At 41.0% G+C, this 24,614-nt stretch overlaps 1 protein-coding gene across 3 annotated transcripts; it reads left to right on the top strand.

Moving 5' to 3' along the window:
- Nucleotides 1–24,351, top strand: LOC106582645 (eukaryotic translation initiation factor 6). 3 transcript variants are annotated; one of them, XM_082967344.1, is made up of 7 exons: nucleotides 1–130; nucleotides 1,179–1,315; nucleotides 2,382–2,467; nucleotides 2,736–2,911; nucleotides 10,010–10,186; nucleotides 10,460–10,641; nucleotides 24,216–24,351. In XM_082967344.1, the coding sequence occupies exons 2-7, from the start codon at nucleotides 1,209–1,211 to the stop codon at nucleotides 24,334–24,336; spliced, it is 849 nt and encodes a 282-aa protein (XP_082823470.1). In that variant the 5' UTR covers nucleotides 1–130; nucleotides 1,179–1,208; the 3' UTR covers nucleotides 24,337–24,351. The 3 variants fall into 3 exon arrangements, with proteins under 3 accessions (XP_082823470.1, XP_014021371.2, XP_082823471.1); XM_014165896.3 differs by lacking the exon at nucleotides 24,216–24,351 and adding an exon at nucleotides 14,927–16,939; XM_082967345.1 differs by having other exon boundaries at nucleotides 89–184.
- The last annotated feature ends 263 nt before the right edge of the window (nucleotides 24,352–24,614 follow it).

The following is a 24,614-nucleotide window of genomic DNA, read 5'->3' as shown; positions in this document are numbered from 1 at the left end:
TCCCAGTCGTTCTGAATACGGCATTGAAGGGCCAAACACATGGCTTGCGTCGGGTGTTGGGGGTTTACGTCATGACGTTGACGAGGAAGTGAACACGTGTGAGGAAAAATAAGAAGTCTACAAACCTTGAGTAGGCGAAATTATTATTATTTGCATAGCTAATCCGATATGTCAAACAGATCTGGTAAACATTCAAACATAGCTCACATAACTATAGTCTGTATGGGAACCAGCAAGTGGTCTTGGATTTTCTTGAAAATGTGTTCAGTTAACGTTACTCAACTTGTAAACTTGAGGCAATTTCCACTCCTCTAGCTAGATTGCTAACGTTAGCCATATGCATTGCGTCTTAATTTATTTCAATTATGGGGTGGTAGTTGTCATGTGTTTGTAGCTGTTGTATAATCTTTGGATACTCTACAGTACATAGTATAATCAGCTAACTGAGATGAGAGAGTTAATTTAGGAGGTTAACTAAATTAGGAGCCTGCAGATTGCACAGAACAAAGCAGCATGGATTGTTTTAAGGTGGAGATATGGTTCTTCTGTTGCAGTCATGCGCAATGTTCTTGGTTGGTCATTAATCGACAAGATAATTGAAAAAAACATGCTTATTTTATTTCATAATATACATCATTTAAAACGGCCAAGTTCTATTCACAATGGTATACAGTTGGTAAGAGACAGACATTCCGTAAATACTAGGAATAGATTGTCCACCATCTATGCGTTATCCAGACATAAAAGAGAAATGGGCAAAATAACATTTCAATTTAGAGCAATAAAGAAATTGAATAAATTAACTGAGCAAACCAGAAACCTTTCAATATATAAATTCAAACATTATTTTAAAACGATTTAAATATAATACATAGAAATGTTGTGGGACTATAGTAGATGAGGAATCAATATTTTTTAGATTTAGTATTTATTGGGTCATTATGTTAGTATATTATGTATGTTTGTAATCATGTGTTATATGTGAAAATGTGTTCGTATTATAAATTGTATTTTAATGTTTAAGGACTCTTGGAAGATTAGTCCAAATGGGGACTAAAAGAGATCCAAATCAAATCAACTGCGTAGTTAGGCTTGGCTAGAAGTAACTAATTGATAGTCAGCTAACGGTAGCTAGGTAGGAATTGTGTAATATTGACGGGTATTTTATTTTGTTTCAGGAAAGTTCTTCCTCAACTGTGAACTTCAACATGGCTGTCAGGGCATCTTTCGAGAAGAACCCCGAAATAGGCTGCTTCGCCAAATTAACAAACACATATTGCCTAGTTGCAATTGGTGGGTCAGAGAACTTCTATAGGTAAGATATGCGGCATCTTTTCTAGACGTTGCTTGCTAGCTAACATTAGCTGATCAGATCGAAACACCAGCGGCATAGCTAACTAGCTTGAGATGGTACATTTATTTTCAACCAACCTTGACGAGCCTAACCTAATTTTTGAATAGAAAAGCAACAGTATTTGTATTTATTAGGAATCCCCATTAGCTACTTTTCCTGGGGTCCAAACATATTAAAGCACTTACATAACATATATATATTTTTAAATGTAACCTTTATTTAACTAGGCAAGTCAGTTAAGAACAAATTCTTATTTACAAAGACGGCTTACCGGGGAACAGTGGGTTAACTGCCTCGTTCAGGGGCAGAAGGACAGATTTTATATCGCTCATCCATATATTTATATGTATATATTCTTATTCTATCCCTTTACTTATATTTGTGTGTTAGATATTACTGCACTGTCGCAACTAGAAGCACAAGCATTTCACTACACTCGCAATAACATCTGCTAACCATGTGTATGTGACCAATAAAATTTGATTTGAGTTGGGTGTCATTCAAAGCACACTTAATTTCTGAGTCACGCTCATGAAGCAGCACTTTGCGGTGGACACTGTCTTGATCAAGAGGACAGAGCATAAGAGTAAATTCCATAACAAATGGACAAGTAAAATTGTATTGAAAGCTTACATACAGTATTGTCAGCTTTCTCCAGGGAATGTTGTTATAAATGAGCATAGAGTACCACAGTATGAGTCTCAATACCCTAGTGGTCAATCAGGGAAATGGTTCCAATTGTCAAGGCAAAGGTAAGAATTTCTGTATGAAATATCTAATGTTAGTTAAAGGTAAAAGTGAACTTGTCCGAGAGAGATTTACATGGTTATCAAAACGTCACGCCAGGGTAAGCCTATACGAAACACAGCCCTTATTTTAAGTTTCTAAAATCTCGTATGGGGAAAAAAACGAATGGTGAAAAATTATTTGAACCATTTCCCTGTTTGACCGCTAGGTTTTATGAGTATTGACACCTCCACTGTGGGGCTCTATTGCTGTCATAGTAACATGAAATCTATGATTACAGTGTCTTTGAAGGCGAGTTGTCAGAAACCATCCCAGTTGTACATGCCTCAATAGCAGGATGTCGGATAATTGGAAGAATGTGTGTGGGTGAGTATAGCTCTGTAGCAGATTAACATTGAAGGTCAAACAGCTAGGCTTTGTGCAAGTGCACAAAGAAACACAAAGCAATGTCATCAGTTCAACAGGAGAGTAGAATACTTAATTATGCTTTATGTAAGACCAATACTGCGCTTTCTGTTTTCTGAAAATAATTTGGATAATTGACTGTCACAATGAATGTGCTAAACTTTAAACAATTTTGCACTTAGCCCAGCTAACCGTGCTCAACTACTTCCACACTAAATTTGCTATTCAGGGAATCGTCATGGACTCCTGGTGCCCAACAACACTACTGACCAGGAGCTGCAGCACATTAGGAATTGTCTTCCAGGCACGGTGAAGATCCAGAGGGTCGAGGAGCGGCTCTCAGCACTGGGGAATGTCATAGCCTGTAATGACTATGTGGCCCTGGTGCATCCTGATCTGGACAGGGTGAGAAAAAACAACTCTTGCCTCATACCTCTTATGTTTGTCACGCATGATTGCAGTGCTGCCATCTCTCACGCATTGGGCGTGAGGGAAAACTTTCAACTGTGCCTCCAAATCGCTTTGAAATGGAAGCATATTGCGCCTTCAATTCTATATCATAAGCGTTGTAACCTCGGAAGCTTCACCCAGGAGATCCACCACACTGAACCGCGGCAGATTGAAGCTTGTGATTTTGTTAAGGGCCTGGGACCAAAGCGATTGGATGCGCGTTCGTAAAGAAACATCCCTCAAGATTAGAGTGGCGAAGGCAGCCACGGCAGACTGGACAGGCACGTTTGCTCTCCGGCTGAAAAAAGTTAATGACCTCAATTGTCAAAAGAGCAGCACAGGAAACTTGTAGCACTGTTTTGCAAACATAATTGTCAACAAATGAATTTTCTGTCACTTCTGTCGCAGAATGCTTCCTTTTGACAGCATGTGATAATATAGCCTGGTACTAGTCATGCAATCCTCCACTTGCATGAGCCTAGATCCATAGGCTACATTATTCACCATTGGCAATTTAGCACTAGGTTCATTAGGCTGTAACATCAAAGAAGGCAGCATTCAACAGGACATTTAGTAGGGTGACCTGATTTGTCGAACTGTATTATGAACATTATTTTGCACAATCGGATTGTGAACCCAAATGTCTAACTGATTCTAGTGGGGGGACAATACACTGAAAGATAATTTAGGTTGGGTGTAGGGGCAGATTTTGGCTGGCATCTTGTCTTAAGGAGATGTATCTGTTTTTTTTCTCTCACAATAGCTAATATAAGTCGTAACAATTCCCATCCCCCACAATGGGCCAAAATATAGACTAATTAGTGTTCTAATCTCAGCAAGAACACTAGTGTTAGTCTTCCCTGTGGCTCAGTTGGTAGAGCATGGTGTTTGCCATGCCAGCATGGTGTGTGCAACGCCAGGGTTGTGGGTTCGATTCCCACAGGGGGGCCAGTACAAAAAAAATGCATGAAATGAAATGTATGCATTTACTACTGTAAGTTGCTCTCGATAAGAGCGTCTGCTAAATGACTAAAATGTAAATGTTATTCCTCATACTTATTATTGAACTTTTTACCATTTTTGCCCATGTAATTAGGCTATTTGAAATCTGATATGCCAATTTGTGTCTTTAATTTTAGATTTTTATTCAATGAGATTATTTTTATAAGCCTTTATGGACAGTGTTGAGTGTAGGCTAAGTCAGTGGTTCCCAAACTGGGGCGCGCTACTAATAATTACAGTATAAATTGCGTTTAAAAAGGAAACCCTGATACATTTTAAACTTTGTTTGACAAGTGGTCATGAAATTACCTTTTAAATTATGTATAATTTAACCAACTTTGAAAACTACAGCTAGCTACAACAATTGTTTAAAAATCGCCTATGAGAGATTGTAATGGCATCTTTTTGTAAGCACTAACTCCGCCATGGTTAGTTGGACAAAGCCTTTAGAGAAAATTGAGTGCTGTTTTTGGATAAATGCCGAAAATAAGGTCTGTGTTGAACACAGGCTTAGGAGATTTTGCCATTCATTTTTCCCATAGGGATGGCTGAATGAACAAGAGGTAACTACATTTCCGGGTTTTATGACTACAAGCTGTTGAGCTCTCTTGTGCCATTGTCATTAGAATGTTGGAAGCTTACCCATAGAATTCAATGTAATGGAGCAGCTATGTTTTTGGATTGTAACTGGTGATAGAGGTACCAAATTGCATACAGAGATGGAACAGGGTTTTATAAAGATTTGTAAATACATTTGTAAATACAGGATCATAGAATTCACACATTAACCCCACAGAAGCCTTTTTCCGGTAGGGTCGCCAAACAACTCAATGTGGTCTTATTGGAAAATTTCGCATTACCATACCTGTGTGAAATGTAATTGTAGTATGCCCAGAAATATCTTAAAATGTTCATACTGATGTAGAATACTCAACCAAATGAGCCAGATGTATAAATATGTTAAATTATTCACCAGAATTTTAAGAATTTGCCGGAAAAGCTGTCCGGATTGCTGATTTCTGAAGATCCTGTCAATTGCACAATAAGGGCGATTGGTTATATTATATATATATTGGTTATATTATATATATATTGGTTATATTATATGTGAGTTGGTTATTATATATAATTTGAAAGGTAATTTCATGACCTTTCAGACCCATTTGTTCAACCAGGTTTAAAATGTATCAGGGTTTCCCTTTAAAAGCAATTTATACAGGTAATTCTGATATGTATACTGGAAGTCAAAGTTCTGTTGACCTGAACATTACGAAAATGTGTATGATTTCCAATGATTTATGTTTAAAGGGTGAGCAACAATTTGTTGTATATTGACATTGTTTGTCTTTTTAATTTTTTAATTTTTATATTATTTACCCCTTTTTCTCCCCAATTACGTGGTATCCAATTGGTAGTAGTTACTGTCTTGTCTCATCGCTGCAACTCCCGTACGGACTCGGGAGAGGCGAAGGTCGAGAGCCATGCATCCTCCAAAACACAACCCAACCAAGCCGCACTGCTTCTTGACACAATACACATCCAACCCGGAAGCCAGCTGCACCAATGTGTTGGAGGAAACACCATACACCTAGCGACCTGGTCAGCGTGCACTGCGCCCGGCCCGCCACAGGAGTCGCTAGTGCGCGATGAGACAAGGATATACCTGCCGGCCAAACCCTCCCTAACCCGGACGATGCTGGGCCAATTGTGCGTCGCCCCATGAGCCTCCCAGTTGGGCTCAAACCCAGAATCTCTGGTTGCACAGCTAGCACTGCGATGCAGTGCCTTAGACCACTGCGCCACCCGGGAGGCGACATTGTTTGTCATTGGGAAAGTTTATGGGATGGAGAGATGAAATAAAGAGTGATTAAACACAGAAAGCTACCATTGATGCACTTCTGTCAGACATTTTCCAACTCCAGGGACATAGACCCCTCCCTCCCGGCTAATTGACTATAGGTCATAAAATGCGAATAGGCTATATTGAAATGCCCATTGCCTCAAATATCCTGCATTTTAGTATTGTGCACAAGCTGCTATGCAGAAATGGTAGGCATAAATGCAAAATATCTTGCCTATGTAGAGTAAGATGATGGTTTACTTACCTCAATTTCGACTTCGACCCATCTGCCCTGGGCTCTCTGTAATTACGACCCAATTTTCAGTCACTTGATAATAAGATGGGTGACCTCCGATCGTGGATTTGCTACCAACGGGACTCTCGAAACTGCAATATTCTCTGCTTTTATGAAACATGGCTCTCGGACAAGATACACCCCATGGCTATCCAACTTGATGGATGCTTTATTCACCGTGTGGACAGGACAGTGGAGTTAGGGAAATCAAGGGGGAGGAGTTCATCAACAACTGATGTGCTGACTTGAGCGCGGTGGAAGAGCCGACACCTTGTTCACCAATTTGGAATACATGTTCAAATGCCGACCCTTCTCCTTCCCGAGGGAGTTTTCAGCTGTTATCTTGACTGTTGTATACATTCCACCTCCGGACAAGAAAAATAATAAGCTGGCACTTAAAACCTCTTACATCTAGATGTTCCACTAGCGGAACGCCTCGCCAATATCCAATGATAGGGCGTGGGGCGAATTACAAACTCCTCAAAAATCCAAAAGCGTCCATTTTTCAAACATATGACTATTTTACACCATTTTAAAGACAAGACTCTCCTTTATCTAACCACATTGTCCGATTTCAAAAAGGCTTTACAACGAAAGCAAAACATTAGATTATGTCAGGAGAGTACCCAGCCAGAAATAATCAGACACCCATTTTTCAAGCTAGCATATAATGTCACAAAAACCAAAACCACAGCTAAATGCAGCACTAACCTTTGATGATCTTCATCAGATGACACTCCTAGGACATTATGTTATACAATACATGCATGTTTTGTTCAATCAAGTTCATATTTATATCAAAAACCAGCTTTTTACATTAGCATGTGACGTTCAGAACTAGCATACCCACCGAAAACTTCCGGTGAATTTACTAAATTACTCACGATAAACGTTCACAAAAAACATTAATTATTTTAAGAATTATAGATACAGAACTCCTTTATGCAATCGCGGTGTCCGATTTTTAGAATAGCTTTTCAGTGAAAGCACATTTTGCAATATTCCGAGTAGATAGCCCGGCCATCACAGGCTAGCTATTTTGACACCCACCAAGTTTGGCACTCACCAAACTCAGATTTACTATAAGAAAAATTGGATTACCTTTGCTGTTCTTCGTCAGAATGCACTCCCAGGACTTCTACTTTACACCCAATGTTGTTTTGGTTCCAAATAATCCATAGTTATATCCAAATAGCGCCGTTTTGTCCTTGCGTTCAGGACACTATCCGAAGGGTGACGCGCCGACGCGTATCGTGACAAAAAGATTCAAAATATTCCATTACCGTACTTCGAAGCATGTCAAATGCTGTTTAAAATACATCTTTATCAGATTTTTCTCGTAAAGTAGCGATAATATTCCGACCGGGAGACGTTGTTTTCGTTCAAAGACTGAAAGAAGAAAATGGTGTCTTCACGCGCACCCGTGTCATTGTTCTCAGATCGACCGCTATCCAAATCCCTTACTGTTTTTCGCCCAGGGACTGCAGAGTCATCATTCCCCGTTCTGGCGCCTTCTGAGAGCCTATGGGAGCCTTAGAAAATGTCACGTTACAGCAGAGATCCTCTGTTTTCGATAAAGAGGCTATAGAAGGCCAAGAAATGGTCAGAGAGGGCACTTCCTGTGTAGAATCTTCTCAGGTTTTGGCCTGCCATATGAGTTCTGTTATACTCACAGACACCATTCAAACAGTTTTAGAAACTTTAGGGTGTTTTCTTTCCAAGTCAAACAATTATATGCATATTCTAGTTTCTGGGCAGGAGTAATAACCAGATTAAATTGGGTACGTTTTTTTATCCGGCCGTGAAAATACTGCCCCCTATCCTAAACAGGTTAACGAACTGTATGAGGCTATAAACAAGCAGGAGAACTTACATCCAGAGGCCGCGTTTCTGGTTGCCGGCGATCTTTAAAAAAAAAAAATTGTCATTAAGACACGTGATGTCCAACTTCCATCAACACGTCTCCCTCGGCACTAGGGGAAATAAAGTCCTAGATCACTGTTATTCTACCGTCAAGCAAGCATACAAGGCCCTACCTCGTCCCCTATTCGGCAAATTAGATCATGACTCTGTACTCATGGTTCCTGTTTACAAGCAGACGTTCAAACAGGAAGTACCCTAGACCAGGGTTTCCAAAACTCGGTCCTCGGGACCCCAAGGGGTGCACGTTTTTGTTTTTTTGCACTAGCACTACATAGCTGATTTTGTGCACAATTGTTTACATCCCTGTTAGTGAGCGTTTCTCCTTTTCCCTTGATAATCCATCCACCTGACAGGTGTGGCATATCAAGAAGCTGATTAAAACAGCATGGTCATTACACAGGTGTACCTTGTGCTGTGGACAATAAAAGCTGCTTACAAATGCGCAGCTTTGTCACAATACAATGCCACAGATGTCTCAAGTTTTGCGGGAGCATGCAATTGGAATGCTGACTGCAGGAATGTCCACCAGAGCTCTTGATAGAGAATTGAATGTTCATTTCTCTACCATAAGCCACCTCCAACATCGTTTTAGAGAATTTGGCAGTACGTCCAACCGGCCTCAACCGTAGACCATGTGTAACCACGCCAGCCCAGGACCACCACCTTCACCTGCGATATCGTCTGAGACCAGCCAACCAGACAGCTGATGAAACTGGGGGTTTGCACAACCAAATAATTTCTGCGCAAACTGTCAGAAGCCATCTTAGGGAAGCTCATCTGCGTGCTTGCCGTTCCTCACCAGGGTCTTGACCTGACTGCAGTTCGGGGTCATAACCGACTTCAGTGGGCAAATGCTTACCTTCGATGGCCACTGGCATGCTGGAGAAGTGTACTCTTCATGGATGAACCCTGGTTTCAACTGTACTGGGCAGATGGCAGACAGCGTGTGTGGGCGAGCGGTTTCTGACGTCAACGTTGTGAACCATGTGCCCCGTGGTGGTGCGGTTATTGTATGGGCAGGCATAAGCCACGGACAATGAACACTATTGGCATTTATCGATGGATATTTGAATGCACAGAGATACCTTGACGATCCTGAGACTCATTGTCGTGCCATTCATCCGCCGCCATCGCCTCATGTTTCAGCGTGATAATGCACAGCCCCATGTCGCAAGGATCTGTACACAATTTGTGGATGCTGAAAATCTCCCAGTTCTTCCATATGCCTGCATACACACGCATATTACCCTTTGAGCATTTTTGGGATGCTCTGGATCGACGTGTACAGCGTGTTCCAGTTCCCGCCAATATCCAGCAACTTCGCACAGCCATTGAAGAGGAGTGGGACAGCAGGCCACAATCAACAGCCTGATCAACCATGCAAAGATGTATCACACCAGATACTGACTGGTTTTCTGCTCCACGCCCCTAGCTTTGTTGTTTTTGATTAGTTGTATTTTTTAAAATCATTTTACCCCCTTTTTTTCTCCCCAATTTTGTGATTACGATCTTGTCTCATCGCTGCAACTCCCCAACGGGCTCGGTAGAGGTGAAGGTCAAGGCATGCGTCCTCCGAAACATGACCCGCCAAGCCGCGCTTCTTAACAAGCCCTTGCTTAACCCAGAAGCCAGCTGCACCATTCAACTGACGACTGTAATCATCCTGCAAGCGCACTGGCCCACAACAAGGAGTCACTAGAGCGCGATGAGCCAAGTAAAGCCACCCCGGCCAAACCCTCCCCTAACACGGATGACGCTGGGCCAATTTTGCAACTCGCTGTCGGACTCCCGGTAACCACACAGCCTGGGATCGAACCCCAGGCTGTAGTAATGCCGCGACATTGCGATGCATTACCTTAGACCGTGCCTTAGTCCATAGATAAGGGCGTAATGCATTTCAATTGACTGATTTCCTTACATTATTTTTTTCATGCCCATCCCTAGTATGTTGTCTGATGTAGGGGATGTTAACACACGTCCCATGTTTGTTTAGGAGACCGAGGAGATCCTGGCGGACAGTCTGAAGGTGGAGGTGTTCCGTCAGACAGTAGCAGAGCAAGTTCTAGTGGGGAGCTACTGTGCCTTCAGCAATCAGGGGGGACTGGTACACCCCAAAACCTCCATAGAAGACCAGGATGAGCTCTCCTCCCTACTCCAAGTGCCTCTGGTGGTGAGCGGTAGTTGTCATAGTGGTGCTTATGCTCATTTCTACATTGTCCCTAGCCCCGACTGCAAGGCTCATGTAGATCTGAATCAATCTGATACATATAAGCAATGTGGTAATAGATGTACCTTGCCCTCTGATAGGCTAAGTGGAAATTTCTCCATATTGTTTACATTTTTGTTTTTGGATCTACTTATGTGCCCAAGGGGGCACATTGCATCAAGTTGTTGCTGAGTTTTTGAGTTGTTGCCAAATCTCCCCCTCTCTGGCACTCCACAGGCTGGAACAGTGAACCGTGGTAGCGAGGTCATCGCCGCAGGGATGGTGGTAAATGACTGGTGTGCCTTCACTGGGCTGGACACCACCAGCACAGAGCTGTCCGTCATCGAGAGTGTGTTCAGACTGAGCGAGGCGCAGCCCAGTGCCATTGCTACCACGATGAGAGACTCTCTAATTGACAGGTGAGTGATCACTTCTGACACCATGAGAAACTCACAAATTTTAGGCATCATCTAGAGGTTGCTTCATTTCCTTTTTCCACTTAAAAAATCTATGTATGACCGGAAAGGCAGGGTTAAGATTGAGCCCGAGAAACAGGCATAGCCACTCCATCCTTTTGTAATGCAAAGTCGTCTTATGTCACAGCGCGTGGCTTTTAGTTTTTGAGGCAGCATTTGGCCCTTGGGGCTGTATGTTTGAGGCCCCTGCTTTCATCCGTTTAGAGATCCGACTTTCATAAAACCATGAGCAATTTGCTCACGTTCAGCTGTGTTCAACACTAGACTGAATCTATTTTCTGACTAGGCTATTAAAGTTGCCATACAGCCTCCTTTTCACCTCTTTTATCATGTGATTTACCTGACAATGAGGGCGTTCGACTTGTTAGGCTAATGCAGCCAACTAAACGAAAGTATATGAGTGAAGTCAGGTGAGGTGCATCTGCGACAACTTAGTCGGCCACTGTTGTGTTTTTCAAACGGCAAAGCTCAGATCAACACGGCAGTGTCAAAGTAGTGCCATTGTTTCTAAAAGTTTAATTATATAAAAGTATATAGCTCTAACGTCCATACCACAGACTAACAAACTGAAATCATATGTGCGTATCCTACATTGTAAAATTTCTATATTCATTGTATACATGAATTGCGGCAAAGTTGGTTCCTGTTTCAGTCACATCTTTGGTCACGTTCGTGTGGGTCAAACAAAAACACCCTAATGATTGGTTGACAATAGAGCCTCCCACAATGCAGGCGATGGTTGCACTTTGAAGTTGTTGAGGAGCTGCAGAAACCTGCGGTCAACTTCATGACCTTTGATCACATTAACATTTTCTGATATCAAAATGGGGTTGTAGGCCAAACATTTTTGGGTTGCGGCTGACATAACAAATCACCTTTGTTGGTTTTTGGGAATGTATTTTTAGAATGCACAGAAGTCTCAGAAAAACGATTGATCTTTTTTTACACTTAAAGTTCTGTCACCGTTTTTAGCACTATTAAATCATATTAAAATTATTCATATAACCAGACATACTCACAGGCGGACCGTGGTACAGATCCGGACCCAAAACAGGGTCAATGCAGGTCCCTATTTATATATATTTCTTTTTGGAACTGTCGGGCTTTCATCTTACTGCTGTTGACAGTTGTAATAGTAGAATGCACAAGGTGCAATTTGTTAGTGCGTGGGAAATTTTTATTTTATTTAACCTTTTATTTAACTAGGCAAGTCAGTTAAGAACAAATTCTTATTGACAATGACAGCCTAGAAACAGTGGGTTAGCTGCCTTGTTCAGGGGCAGAACGACAGATTTTTACCTTGTCAGCTCGGGGATTCGATCTAGCAACCTTTACTAGTCCAACGCTCTAACCACTAGGCTACCTGCAGCCCCAGTTTCTCTATCCATTCACTGAAAGACCTTGAGAGATCTATCAGAAATATCCAGTTGATTAACTACTAATCCATGTTACCTAGCTAAACTTTGTAGTTATCATGGCCAGATTACGTGTCCAGTGGCCGACATTTGATTTTGTTGAGTCACTCGTATCATATGAACACACAAGACATGACAAAATGTGTAGAATCTCAGGAAATTAGCTTTAAAATGGCACAATGTTCTCTCTGCCAACAAGGGTGAGGGTTGCGATGTGGGGGTTTGTTACTACACCGATAAATTACAATATCCATCCAGACCTTTGCCACCTAGGAAATTTGTTGTGACCGGACCTTCTGAAATAGTAGTTGAGTATCCCCGATATACACCCTCGGGAAGAATTACACATTTTGTGACCAGTAAGCACATAGATCCGATACTTTTCCTGTTTTTATAAATTCATAGGATGTTTAGAAATTACGTGGAGTCTGGAATTTGTGAAAATTCTATACTGAACAAAAATATAAACGCAACATGTAAAATGTTGGTTTCATGAGCTGAAATAAAAGATCACAGAAATGTTCCATATGCTTCAGAAAGTGTATTTCTCTAAAAATGTGCACAAATTTGTTTACGTCCCTGTTAGTGAGCATTTCTCATTTTCCAAGATAATCCATCCACCTGACAGGTATGGCATATCAAGAAGCTGATTAAACAGCATTATCATTACACAGGTGCACCTTGTGCTGGGGACAATAAAAGGCCACTCTAAAATGTGCAGTTTTGTCACGCAACACAATGCTACAGATGTCTCAAGTTTTGAGGGAGCGTGCAATTGGCATGCTGACTGCAGGAATGTCCACCAGAGCTATTTCCAGAGAAGTGAATGTTCATTTCTCTACCATAAGCTGCCTCCAACCTTGTTTTATAGAATTTGGCAGTATTTCCAACTGGCCTCAACCACAGACCACGTGTATGGCGTCGTGTGGGTGAGTGGTTTGCTGATGTCAACGTTGTGAACAGAGTGCCCCATGGTGGCGGTGGGGTTATGGTATGGGCAGGCATAAGCTACGGACAATGAACACTATTGCATTTTATCGATTGCAATTTGAATGCACAGAGATACCGTGACAATCCTGATGCCCATTGTCACGCCATTCATCTGCCGCCATCACCTCATGTTTCAGCATGGTAATGCATGGCCCCATGGCGCAAGGATCTGTACACAATTCCTGGAAGCTGAAAAATGTCCCAGTTCTTCCATGGCCTGCATACTCACGACATGTCACCCATTGAGCATGTTTGGGATGCTCTGGATTGACAGCGTATTCCAGTTCCCGACAATATCTAGCAACTTCGCCCAGCCATTGAAGAGGTGTGGGACAACATTCCACAGGCCACAATCAACAGCCTGATCAAATCTATGTGGAGATGTCGCGCTGCATGAGGCAAATGGTGGTCACACCAGATAGTCACTGTGAAACGTGAATTTGGACCAATCCCTGACAACCCATTCATCAAAACGTAGCTACGAGGCTTTACTTTGTAACCTGCTGTTTTTTTTCATGTCTCTGAAAAATCTGAATGATTCCAGTCAAAAGATGGCCGATGGCCGTGAAACACCCTCAGGACTTTCCCATACTTCTTGGCGATAGTGTCACATCAGTCTTACTGATGAGGAATACCCTTCGCAGAGAGCAAATATGAAGACTGTGGGTTTGACAAAAAGGGCTGTCCCACAGATTTTAACGTTATTTGCGCAGCACTTACTTTACATTTGGGCTCATATTGCATAAATATCATACCAGTATTAGAATTTTTAGAAATGGGAAACAACTGTCACTTATTATTTATGTATTTTGACGACCACATTGACATTTAGTGAAAACGGATTTGTTAACTGCTGTTTTTTGGGGGGGTTTTCTCACATAGCTTCCATTGTTTGTCGTGTCACCTAATATTCTCTTTTACAGAAAGTGATTTGATCAATTGATAGGGGCAGGCACACATTGTATAAGATTACTTCCCAATCAAAGTCCAATTTCTTTGGCTCCTTCTAAAGAAGGTCGTAGCTCAGCTTCTAAATGTTATGGAGACAAATCAAAGATATTCCCATGTTCATCAGTCTTGTCTTCCCCTGGCATTTTACAGGTTTTTTTCTAGCATAACGTATTTATGCATTGTTTTAGATCGGTATAAACATTCTTTTTTATTTTTTTTACCCCTCAAATCAAGGAAGGACCCTCCCCCACGAAACGTTGGCGCCCCCTAGGTTGGGAACTCCTGAGCTAAAGTCTTAGTCATGTACTGCATAGCAAGACTGATTGTGTTGATTCCCAATCACTGTTTTTTTCATCTGTTTTTGTCCAAAATATTGAGTAAATGAAACTGGAACGGTGCATTGTCTGAATGGCTGGAAGCAGCAGAAAATGTACCAGCTGTGATGTACAACCTGATAGCAATATTTATTTGACTACCTAGCGATTTATTGGTGAATTTTATTAATCATACAGTGACTGCATCCATATAATTCTGCTAACAATGCCTTACTATGCGCGTAATGGATTTTTTTGTTGTCAAATAGAACCTAGTTTTAAACCTCAAGTTGGTTTTGAAGCCTAAATGGCAAATGTTATATTTTTGACAGATTATTAGACATTTATCGGTTTGTTTCATTTCTGCACAGTAGGTCAAAGTGTCAGTTACTCTTGTGTCTATACAATACTGTATTTATACTTGGGATATCATTTTTCAATGGGAAGTTCTAAAATAACGTTAAGATGCTGGAGACTTTCAGACATTCAATTACCAGTGCAGATAAAATGCTATGCTGCTGCAGCACCATTTCTAATATAACATTATTTCTCTTTCAGCCTCACATAAGATGCCATTCCGCCTTGAATGAAAGGTTCGAGTCATCCCTGAAAATCTGTTGCAGAACACTTGCTGTCATTTGATATGGTTAACACCTTCCACGTTTAGCATTGGAAATTTGTATAGTATGTCAATGCTAGACTTCATAATTTCTTAGAGATGCTCCGGTACTAGGAAATTATTTCTTAAACCTCCTGCTTTGGGCTGGATGTGTCAATGTGTAGATCATGCATAATATATGACAATAATTACTTTCTTACCTCAATTAGCCATGTCATCCGTAGTTTGAAAGCGACTCTTCTTGAAGGTGTGCTGCGCCATTTTCCTTACATTTTCCCCCATATGGGCCAGCACCCTAGCAATTCGAGTTCTAGCCAATGATCATCAGCCCCTCTCATTTAAGTGACAGCAAGCAAGAGGCTTGTCCAGCTTTATCCAATGAGGTTGCAGGGCGGGCCCAACGGCTCAGTAGACACAGCAGAGAGCGGGAGAGACCGCAATGACGTGGTACATACAGTGCATTACTTACAGCCTTATTCTAAAATGGATCAAATCGTTTTTTCCCCTCATCAATCCACACACAATACCCCATAATGACAAAGAGAAAACAGGTTTTTAGACATTTTTGCTCATTTATTAAAAATAAACTGAAATATCATATTTACATAAGTATTCAGATCTTTTACTCAGTACTTTGTTGAAGCACTTTTTGGGTATGACGCTACAAGCTTTGCACACCTGTATTTTGGGAGTTTCTCCCATTCTCCTCTGCAGATCCTCTCAAGATCTGTCAGGTTGGATGGGGAATGTTGCCGCACAGCTATTTTCAGGTCTCCAGAGATGTTCAAGTCCTGCCTCTGACTGGGACATTCAGAGACTTTTCCCGAAGCAACTCCTTTGTTGTCTTGGCTGTGTGCTCAGGGCCGTTGTCCTGTAGGAAGGTGAACCTTCGCCCCAGTCTGAGGTCCTGAGCGCTCTGGAGCAGGTTTTCATCAAGGATCTCTCAGTAATTTGCTCTGTTCATCATTCCCTCGATCCTGACTAGTCACCCAGACCATGGCGCTGAAAAACATCCCCACAGCATGATGCTACCACCACCATACTTCACTAGGGATGGTGCCAGGTTTCCTCCAGATGTGACTCTTGGCATTCAGGCCAAAGAGTTCAATCTTGGTTTCATCAGACCTGAGAATCTTGTTTCTCTCTTTGTTCTTGGGCACCTTCAATGCTGCAGACATTTTTTGGTACCCTTCCCCAGATTTGTCTCGACACAATCCTGTCTCAGAGCTGTACGGACAATTCCTTCAACCTGATGGCTTGGTTTTTGCTCTGACATGCACTGTCAACTGTGGGACCTTATAGACAGGTGTGCCTTTCCAAATCATGTCCAATCCATAGAATTTACCACAGGTATTTGTATTTTTCATCAAGGACTCAAATGATATTTTCTAGATTTTCTTTTACATTTCTTTAAACCTGTTTTCTCTTTGTCATTGTGGGGTATTGTGTGTAGATTGATGAGGGGGGAATACTATTTAATCCATTTTAGATTAAGGCTATAAAGTTAACAAAATGTGGAAAAAGTCAAGGATCAGAACTTTCTGAATGCACTGTATGTGACGTAGTACGCAATTTTCAGGGACTACTTTTGGCTACTTTCATAACTACTGGCTAAAAAGTATACAAAAGTACCGGAACATCTCTAACTTTGTACAATTACCATGTTTGGTTATTTAAATGTTTTGAGATTTTTCTGTAAAACAGTATCATAAAATTTGAATGCCAGGTTTTCATTCGTCATTTTTAACAGTTTTGAAACTGGTGTTAAGGGGCTTTCCTTGCTGTGGGAAACTAGAGAAATGTTCCCAATGTGAAATGGAAAATGTACATTAAGTCTGTCTGCCAATTCCATGACAGTTAAAGCCTTGCATGGCAAACACGTGGTTGATATGTGAGGACATTCCCTGCTGATTTTTTGCAATATACAAAAAATGGATTACCCTGTAAGACCATGATGTATTTGTGTCACAATCTGTTGCTTATCGTCAAATGATCTTTGATTTTCTTACCTTGACCTTGAATGAGACTTTAAGACATTTATTTTAGGGCCGTTTTGAATCGGTAGCGCCGAATATCAGCGTTATAGCATGATTGAATTTTAAAGGTAATTTTTCCATGTTCGTGGAGACTGCATACGTCAGCTCTATTGGAAATCGCGCTATAGCGCTGAACTTCAGTGATATGGTTTGATAAAGGTAGTTTTTTTTTAACTCTCCCCTGTCCACCTACATGGGTATTTGGTGCCCTCTGCTGACAACTTACATTGAAAACACATGACTTTCTTTAGAGTTTTTTTAGACCCACTCCCAGTACAGTGACATCTCATTTAATTTGTACATTATATAATGCACTATACAGTATACAGTGGAGGAAAAAAGTATTTGATCCCCTGCTGTTTTTGTACGTTTGCCCACTTACAAAGAAATGATCAGTCTATAATGTTAATGGTAGGTTTATATGAACAGTGAGAGACAGAATAACAACCAAAAAATCCAGAAAAACGCATGTCATAAATTGATTTGCATTTTAATGAGGGAAATAAGTATTTGACCCCTCTGCAAAACATGACTTAGTACTTGGTGGCAAAACCCTTGTTGGCAATCACAGACGTCAGACGTTTCTTGTAGTTGGCCACCAGGTTTGCACACATCTCAGGAGGGATTTTGTCCCACTCCTCTTTGCAGATCTTCTCCAAGTCATTAAGGTTTCGAGGCTGACGTTTGGCAACTCGAACCTTCAGCTCCCTCCACAGATTTTCTATGGGATTAAGGTCTGGAGACTGGCTAGGCCACTCCAGGACCTTAATGTGCTTCTTCTTGAGCCACTCCTTTGTTGCCTTGGCCGTGTGTTTTGGGTCATTGTCATGCTGGAATACCCATCCACGACCCATTTTCAATGCCCTGGCTGAGGGAAGGAGGTTCTCACCCAAGATTTGACAGTACATTGCCCCGTCAAATGATGCGGTGAAGTTGTCCTGTCCCCTTAGCAGAAAAACACCCCCAAAGCATAATGTTTCCACCTCCATGTTTGACGGTGGAGATGGTGTTCTTGGGGTCATAGGCAGCATTCCTCCTCCAAACACGGCGAGTTGAGTTGATGCCAAAGAGCTCCATTTTGGTCTCATCTGACCACAACACTTTCACCAGTTGTCCTCTGAATCATTCAGATGTTCATTGGCAAACTTCTGACGGGCATGTATAAGTATTCTTGAGCAGGGGGACCTTGCGGGTGCTGCAGGATTTCAGTCCTTCACGGCGTAGTGTGTTACCAATTGTTTTCTTGGTGACTATGGTCCCAGCTGCCTTGAGATCATTGACAAGATCCTCCCGTGTAGTTCTGGGCTGAGTCCTCACCGTTCTCATGATCATTGCAACTCCACGAGGTGAGATCTTGCATGAAGCCCCAGGCCGAGGGATATTGACAGTTCTTTTGTTTGTTCCATTTGCGAATAATCGCACCAAATGTTGTCACCTCACCAAGCTGCTTGGCGATGGTCTTGTAGCCCATTCCAGCCTTGTGTAGGTCTACAATCTTGTCCCTGACATCCTTGGAGAGCTCTTTGGTCTTGGCCATGGTGGAGAGTTTGGAATCTGATTGATTGCTTCTGTAGACAGGTGTCTTTTATACAGGTAACAAGCTGCGGTTAGGAGCACTCCCTTTAAGAGTGTGCTCCTAATCTCAGCTCGTTACCTGTATAAAAGACACCTGGGAGCCAGAAATCTTTCTGATTGAGAGGGGGTCAAATACTTATTTCCCTCATTAAAATGCAAATCAATTTATAACATCTTTGACATGCATTTTTCTTGATATTTTTTGTTATTCTGTCTCTCACTGTTCAAATAAACCTACCATTAAAAATATAGACTGATCATTTCTTTGTCAGTGGGCAAACATACAAAATCAGCAGGGGATCAAATACTTTTTCCCCCCACTGTATACCTTCTTTACTATATGCATGCAGCACATTCCTTAACACTAAGCTATTAGCAGTAATTTGTGAGTATATGTCATGTACTAGGAATGCACCAATATGCATTACTTTGAAAAAGCTCTTTAGACCCACTCCTAGTACTGCAACAGTTTGGAGTGAATAACATGTTAATTTTTGCATTATATTTTTTTATTTGGATGAAGTCAAAGTTGAGACAAAAGTATTTTTCAGATAAGCCCTGTATAACACAATACACATCAATATACACATCCAAATACACAAAAAGCTAAATATAATCAATCATAAAACACATTCTTCTTCAGCTGTCTGAAATGCCCTAAATCCTGGATGGGCATCTGCGATCAATTTCCAAACAAACAAAAATGTTGGGGGTTGGGACTCTGTCGGGGTTCAAAACTGCAAATGTTTCTCTCCGCCCCATGGCAACGTGTAGAATTGCAGCAAACTCGCTTTAAAATGCAACATTTTCTCTATGCCCTATGGCAAAATATGTACAATTACAGGAAATGTACTCTAAAACGTCTTTCACAGCCCTCCATGTGCTCGCCAGAGGTAGCCTGACTGCCATTAGGTACCGAGATGAGATTCTCAGACCCCTTGTGAGACCATATGCTGGTGCGGTTGGCCCTGGGTTCCTCCTAATGCAAGACAATGCTAGACCTCATGTGGCTGGAGTGTGTCAGCAGTTCCTGCAAGAGGAAGGCCTTGATGCTATGGACTGGCCCGCCCGTTTCCCAGACCTGAACCCAATTGAGCACATCTGGGACATCATGTCTCGCTCCATCCACCAACGCCACGTTGCACCACAGACTGTCCAGGAGTTGGTGGATGCTTTAGTCCAGGTCTGGGAGGAGATCCCTCAGGAGACCATCCGCCACCTCATCAGGAGCATGCCCAGGCGTTGTAGGGAGGTCATACAGGCACGTGGAGGCCACACACACTACTGAGCCTCATTTTGACTTGTTTTAAGGACATTACATCAAAGTTGGATCAGCCTGTAGTGTGGTTTTCCACTTTAATTTTGAATGTGACTCCAAATCCAGACCTCCATGGGTTGATAAATTGGATTTCCATTGATTATTTTTGTGATTTTGTTGTCAGCACATTCAACTATGTAAAGAAAAAAGTATTTAATAAGATTATTTCATTCACTCAGATCTAGGATGTGTTATTTTAGTGTTCCCTTTATTTTTTTGAGCAGTGTACATGACCAATATTGAAAACTCAATGCCCCTTTGCTAAAAAATATTTTCGGATATAAAATTAAAGTGGATAAAAACAAAATAATGTTAATAGCAAAAAGATGAATAACTCACGATCTACTGCAATCTTTTTAGTGGACCACAAAAAATAAATATTCTTAAGAAGTGACAAACAAATATATAAAGATAACTTTATTCCATTACTCAACAACATGAAAGCATATCTAATTAAATGGAATAATCTTCCCATAAATCTTAGAGGTAGAATAACTTCTAGAATGGCATGGCTGACAGTTTTGCATTTATTTTCGGTAATACCAATTTATTTTTTTAACTTGTTATGGATAGGGGGCAGTATTTTCACGGCCGGATAAAAAAACGTACCGATTTAATCTGATTATTACTCCTGCCCAGAAACTAGAATATGCATATAATTATTAGCTTTGGATAGAAAACACTCCAAAGTTTCTAAAACTGTTTGAATGGTGTCTGTGAGTATAACAGAACTCATTTGGCAGGCCAAAACCTGAGAAGATTCCTTACAGGAAGTGCCCTCTCTGACCATTTCTTGGCCTTCTACACTCTCTTTATTGAAAACTGAGGATCTCTGCTGTAACGTGACACTTCCTACGGCTCCTATAGGCTCTCAGAAGGCGGCAAAACATTGAATGATGACTTTGCAGGCCATGGCTGAAAAACAGTAGCGCATTCGATCAGAGAACAATGAGACTGGGGGTGCGTGCACAAGCCGACACCATGTTTTTATTTTTTCGTCTTTGAACGAAAACAGGGTTTCCCGGTCGGAATATTATTGCTTTTTTTACGAGAAAGATCGCATAAAAATTGATTTTAAACAGCGGTTGACATGCTTCGATGTACGGTAATGGAATATTTCGCGTCGGGCGCGTCACCCTTCGTCACCCTTCGGATAGTTTCTTGAACGCACAACAAAACGCCGCTATTTGGATATAACTATGGATTATTTGGAACCAAACCAACATTTGTTATTGAAGTAGAAGTCCTGGGAGTGCATTCTGACGAAGAACAGCAAAGGTAATCCAATCTTTCTTATAGTAAATCTGAGTTTGGTGAGGGCCAAACTTGGTGGGTGTCAAAATAGCTAGCCTGTGATGGCGAGCTATCTACTCAGAATATTGCAAAATGTGCTTTCACCGAAAAGCTATTTTAAAATCGGACATAGCGATTGCATAAAGGAGTTCTGTATCTATAATTCTTAAAATAATTGTTATGTTTTTTGTGAACGTTTATCGTGAGTAATTTAGTAAATTCACCGGAAGTTTCGGTGGGTATGCTAGTTCTGAACGTCACATGCTAATGTAAAAAGCTGTTTTTTGATATAAATATGAACTTGATTGAACAAAACATGCATGTATTGTATAACATAATGTCCTAGGAGTGTCATCTGATGAAGATCATCAAAGGTTAGTGCTGCATTTAGCTGTGGTTTTGTTTTTTGTGACATTATATGCTAGCTTGAAAAATGGGTGTCTGATTATTTCTGGCTGGGTACTCTGCTGACATAATCTGTTTTGCTTTCGCTGTAAAGCCTTTTTGAAATCGGACAGTGTGGTTAGATAAAGGAGAGTCTTGTCTTTAAAATGGTGTAAAATAGTCATATGTTTGAAAAATTGAAGTTTTCGGATATTCGAGGACTTTGTATATATTGAAGATGCGCCTGCTCATCCCCAGAATATTTTTGTGTCTATTTTCAAGGGACAAAGCTAAGAACCCTATAACAATATGGGGTAAAAATGAAACGTATTCTACAAGAGTCAATATCACTCCCTACAAACAGTGCCTTATGAAACCATAAATGACTTGGTAATAGGAAATAAATGTACGGTGCATTTGGAAAGAATGCAGACCCCTTAACTTTTTCAACATTTACTTACAGCCATATTCTAAAATGGATTAAATAAAAAATTTTCCTCAATCTACACACAATACCCCATAATACCCCATAATGACAAAGGGAAAACGGGTTTTTAAAAATGTTTGCAAATGTATTAAAAATAAGCAACAGATTTACATAAGCATTCAGACCCTTTGCTATGAGACTTGAAATTGAGATCAGGTGCATCCTGTTTCCATTTATCATCCTTGATGTTTCTACAACTTGAAGTCCACCTGTGGTAAAAGCAATTGATTGGACATGATTTGGAAAGGCACACACCTGTCTATATAAGGTCCCACAGTTGACAGTGTATGTCAGAGCAAAAACCAAGCCATGAGGTAGAAGGAATTGTCCTTAGAGCTCCAAGACAGGATTGTGTTGAGGCACAGATCTGGGGAAGGGTTACCAACAAATTTCTGCAGCATTGAAGGTCCCCAAGAACACAGTGGCCTCCATTCTTAAATGGAAGATGTTTGGAACCACCAAGACTCTTCCAAACTGAGCAATCGGGGGAGAAGAGCCTTGGTCTGAGAGGTGACCAAGAACCCGATGGTCACTCTGATAGAGCTCCAGCAAAACGGCAGTCATGCCTTAAGTGTAAAACTAATGACTCAATAATCCATGCTTTGGGAATGCTATAAAGTCATAAAGTTATGGGTGGAGCTAGAAAGTTGTCTGTCAATGTAAACGTACTTTTAATCCATCTGTCTGCATATTTCAAGACATGGCATATGGGAGTGTAGTGAGATACCCAATGGGCTGGACGATCCTCATTCAAAAAACGTATACTAAAAACTTGGCGTGAGAAATGTTTTATGCTGTATATAAAAATCCTGGTACATTTTTTCTATTGTATTTTTATTTTTGAAATTTAACAAGGCAAGTCAGTTAAAGAACAAATTCTTATTTACAATGACGGCTAAAATTCTGCTTCAGCCAATTACAAATGTTGACATAGATGGATGTGAACAAACACTTTTCCATCAGACCGTCCTTAACAAAGTCAAGCACTCTTATCATCCTACAGATGGCAGTATTACAGTAACAAGTTTATTGCGAGTCCGGACTTAAACCTACGTTGGTGAACATCCACACGAGAGGAAAGTTTTTGTTTATCGTTCTACAGTACACCTATTCAGTTCAGTGGCGACCCGTCATTCAGGGCAGGTGGGGCAGAGCCCCACTTGTTTTGAGCCCCACATTTTGGGGGCTTGCTTGTTTTGCATGTTATTTTGGCATTAATACGTGTCACATATCAGTTTGGAAACAATATATATATCATTCAGTTGATAAAGCTGCATTTTTTTCGTTTTCTTGTGTAAGGCAGCTCCAAAATGCGGGTGTTTCTGCCTAGCTCAGTGCTTTCTGTGGTGGTGGGGCAAGCCAGCAGAAAATATGGAGCAATGCACCGTGATTGGCTCAGTGTTCTGTCACTCATGGGGACACTACGTCACCACCAAGTCTAAGGTTAGAGCTCTAAAATTCTAGCCCCTTGGGTGCTGTCATGGAGTTACATTAGAAGTTCCCCTCCAAGAAGGCTCAAGGTTTTTGGCCACAGATAAAATGACGACAAATCACGTTATATCTACAGTAGCTTTGATTGGACTGATCATGTCAACATCATACTTTCAAAATCTTAGCTAGCATTCATCATGAATCAAGTTGACAATCTACTGGCAAATCCTTTTTAATCCTTGTCATATGAAGAGAAACAATGAAGAGAAATTATAGATAAAATGTATCGGTGCTCATCGGCCAAACACTCCACAAGTTGGAAATCACAAATTCAACGAGTGGTTTGGAAGGAATCATTGGCTAATATTGCAAATCATTAGCCTGCTATTTAGTGGAGTGGCTGTGTGGTCCCAAATCTAAGATTAAGGGTCTCTTTTCCTAGTTTAAAATTATAAACATTCCACATTGGCGATGCTGTCAATGAAGAATCATTTGTGGCGCGCTCAAAACAACTTAACTCGGAATTACAAAATCTGACTTTGGTGAGTTCAAGACAACTGGGAACTCAGAAAAACGAGCTACGACTGGGAAAATACGTTTTGAACTTTCATCCAACTCGGAATTGGAACTCGGGCCACTTTCTACAGTTATGACCTGAAGATCACTGACGTCATCATGATTCAACTTTTTTTTTTCTTCCCCAGTTGTTTTGAAAGCACCATAAATCGAAAGAATGCCAGACTGATGACAAAGTTTGATGACATTTGCCCACGAAGGACCACGGCGCCACCTTCCTGTTCAAGTGAGCACAGCACAACAAGGTGAGTCCAAACATGTCATATATGCTGCTGCATAAATGATGTAATATACCAGGGAGATATGTATACTGTAGCTAAGAAAGTAATACTATTTTCACCTCTTCATTTCACCTACTGTTCTGACTTGGTGGTTCACATGTAGCCTATAACCTGTTAAGAAATGTAGTCATCGAATATTGTAAGAGCTTTCATTGTCTGCTTATATGCCCCCTTTATTTATCCTACGTTTCTGATTTGCTGTACAGGGAGAACTGCCAATGTTCTGAATTCTGTTGCTGTACATTT

The sequence above is a fragment of the Salmo salar genome, chromosome 22 (genome assembly GCF_965601325.2).
Source record: "Salmo salar chromosome 22, fSalSal1, whole genome shotgun sequence".
Taxonomy (NCBI): domain Eukaryota; kingdom Metazoa; phylum Chordata; class Actinopteri; order Salmoniformes; family Salmonidae; genus Salmo; species Salmo salar.
Note: the sequence above shows the minus strand (reverse complement) of the source record. Positions and strands in the feature narration are given on the sequence as shown.

Coding starts and splice junctions, on each gene's coding strand:
- LOC106582645 (XM_082967344.1), top strand. CDS start 1,209: ATGGCTGTCAGGGCATCTTTCGAGAAGAACCCCGAAATAGGCTGCTTC. Junction 10,187..10,459: donor TACTCCAAGTGCCTCTGGTG/GTGAGCGGTAGT, acceptor GGCACTCCACAG/GCTGGAACAGTGAACCGTGG. Junction 10,642..24,215: donor AGAGACTCTCTAATTGACAG/GTGAGTGATCAC, acceptor TTTCTTCCCCAG/TTGTTTTGAAAGCACCATAA.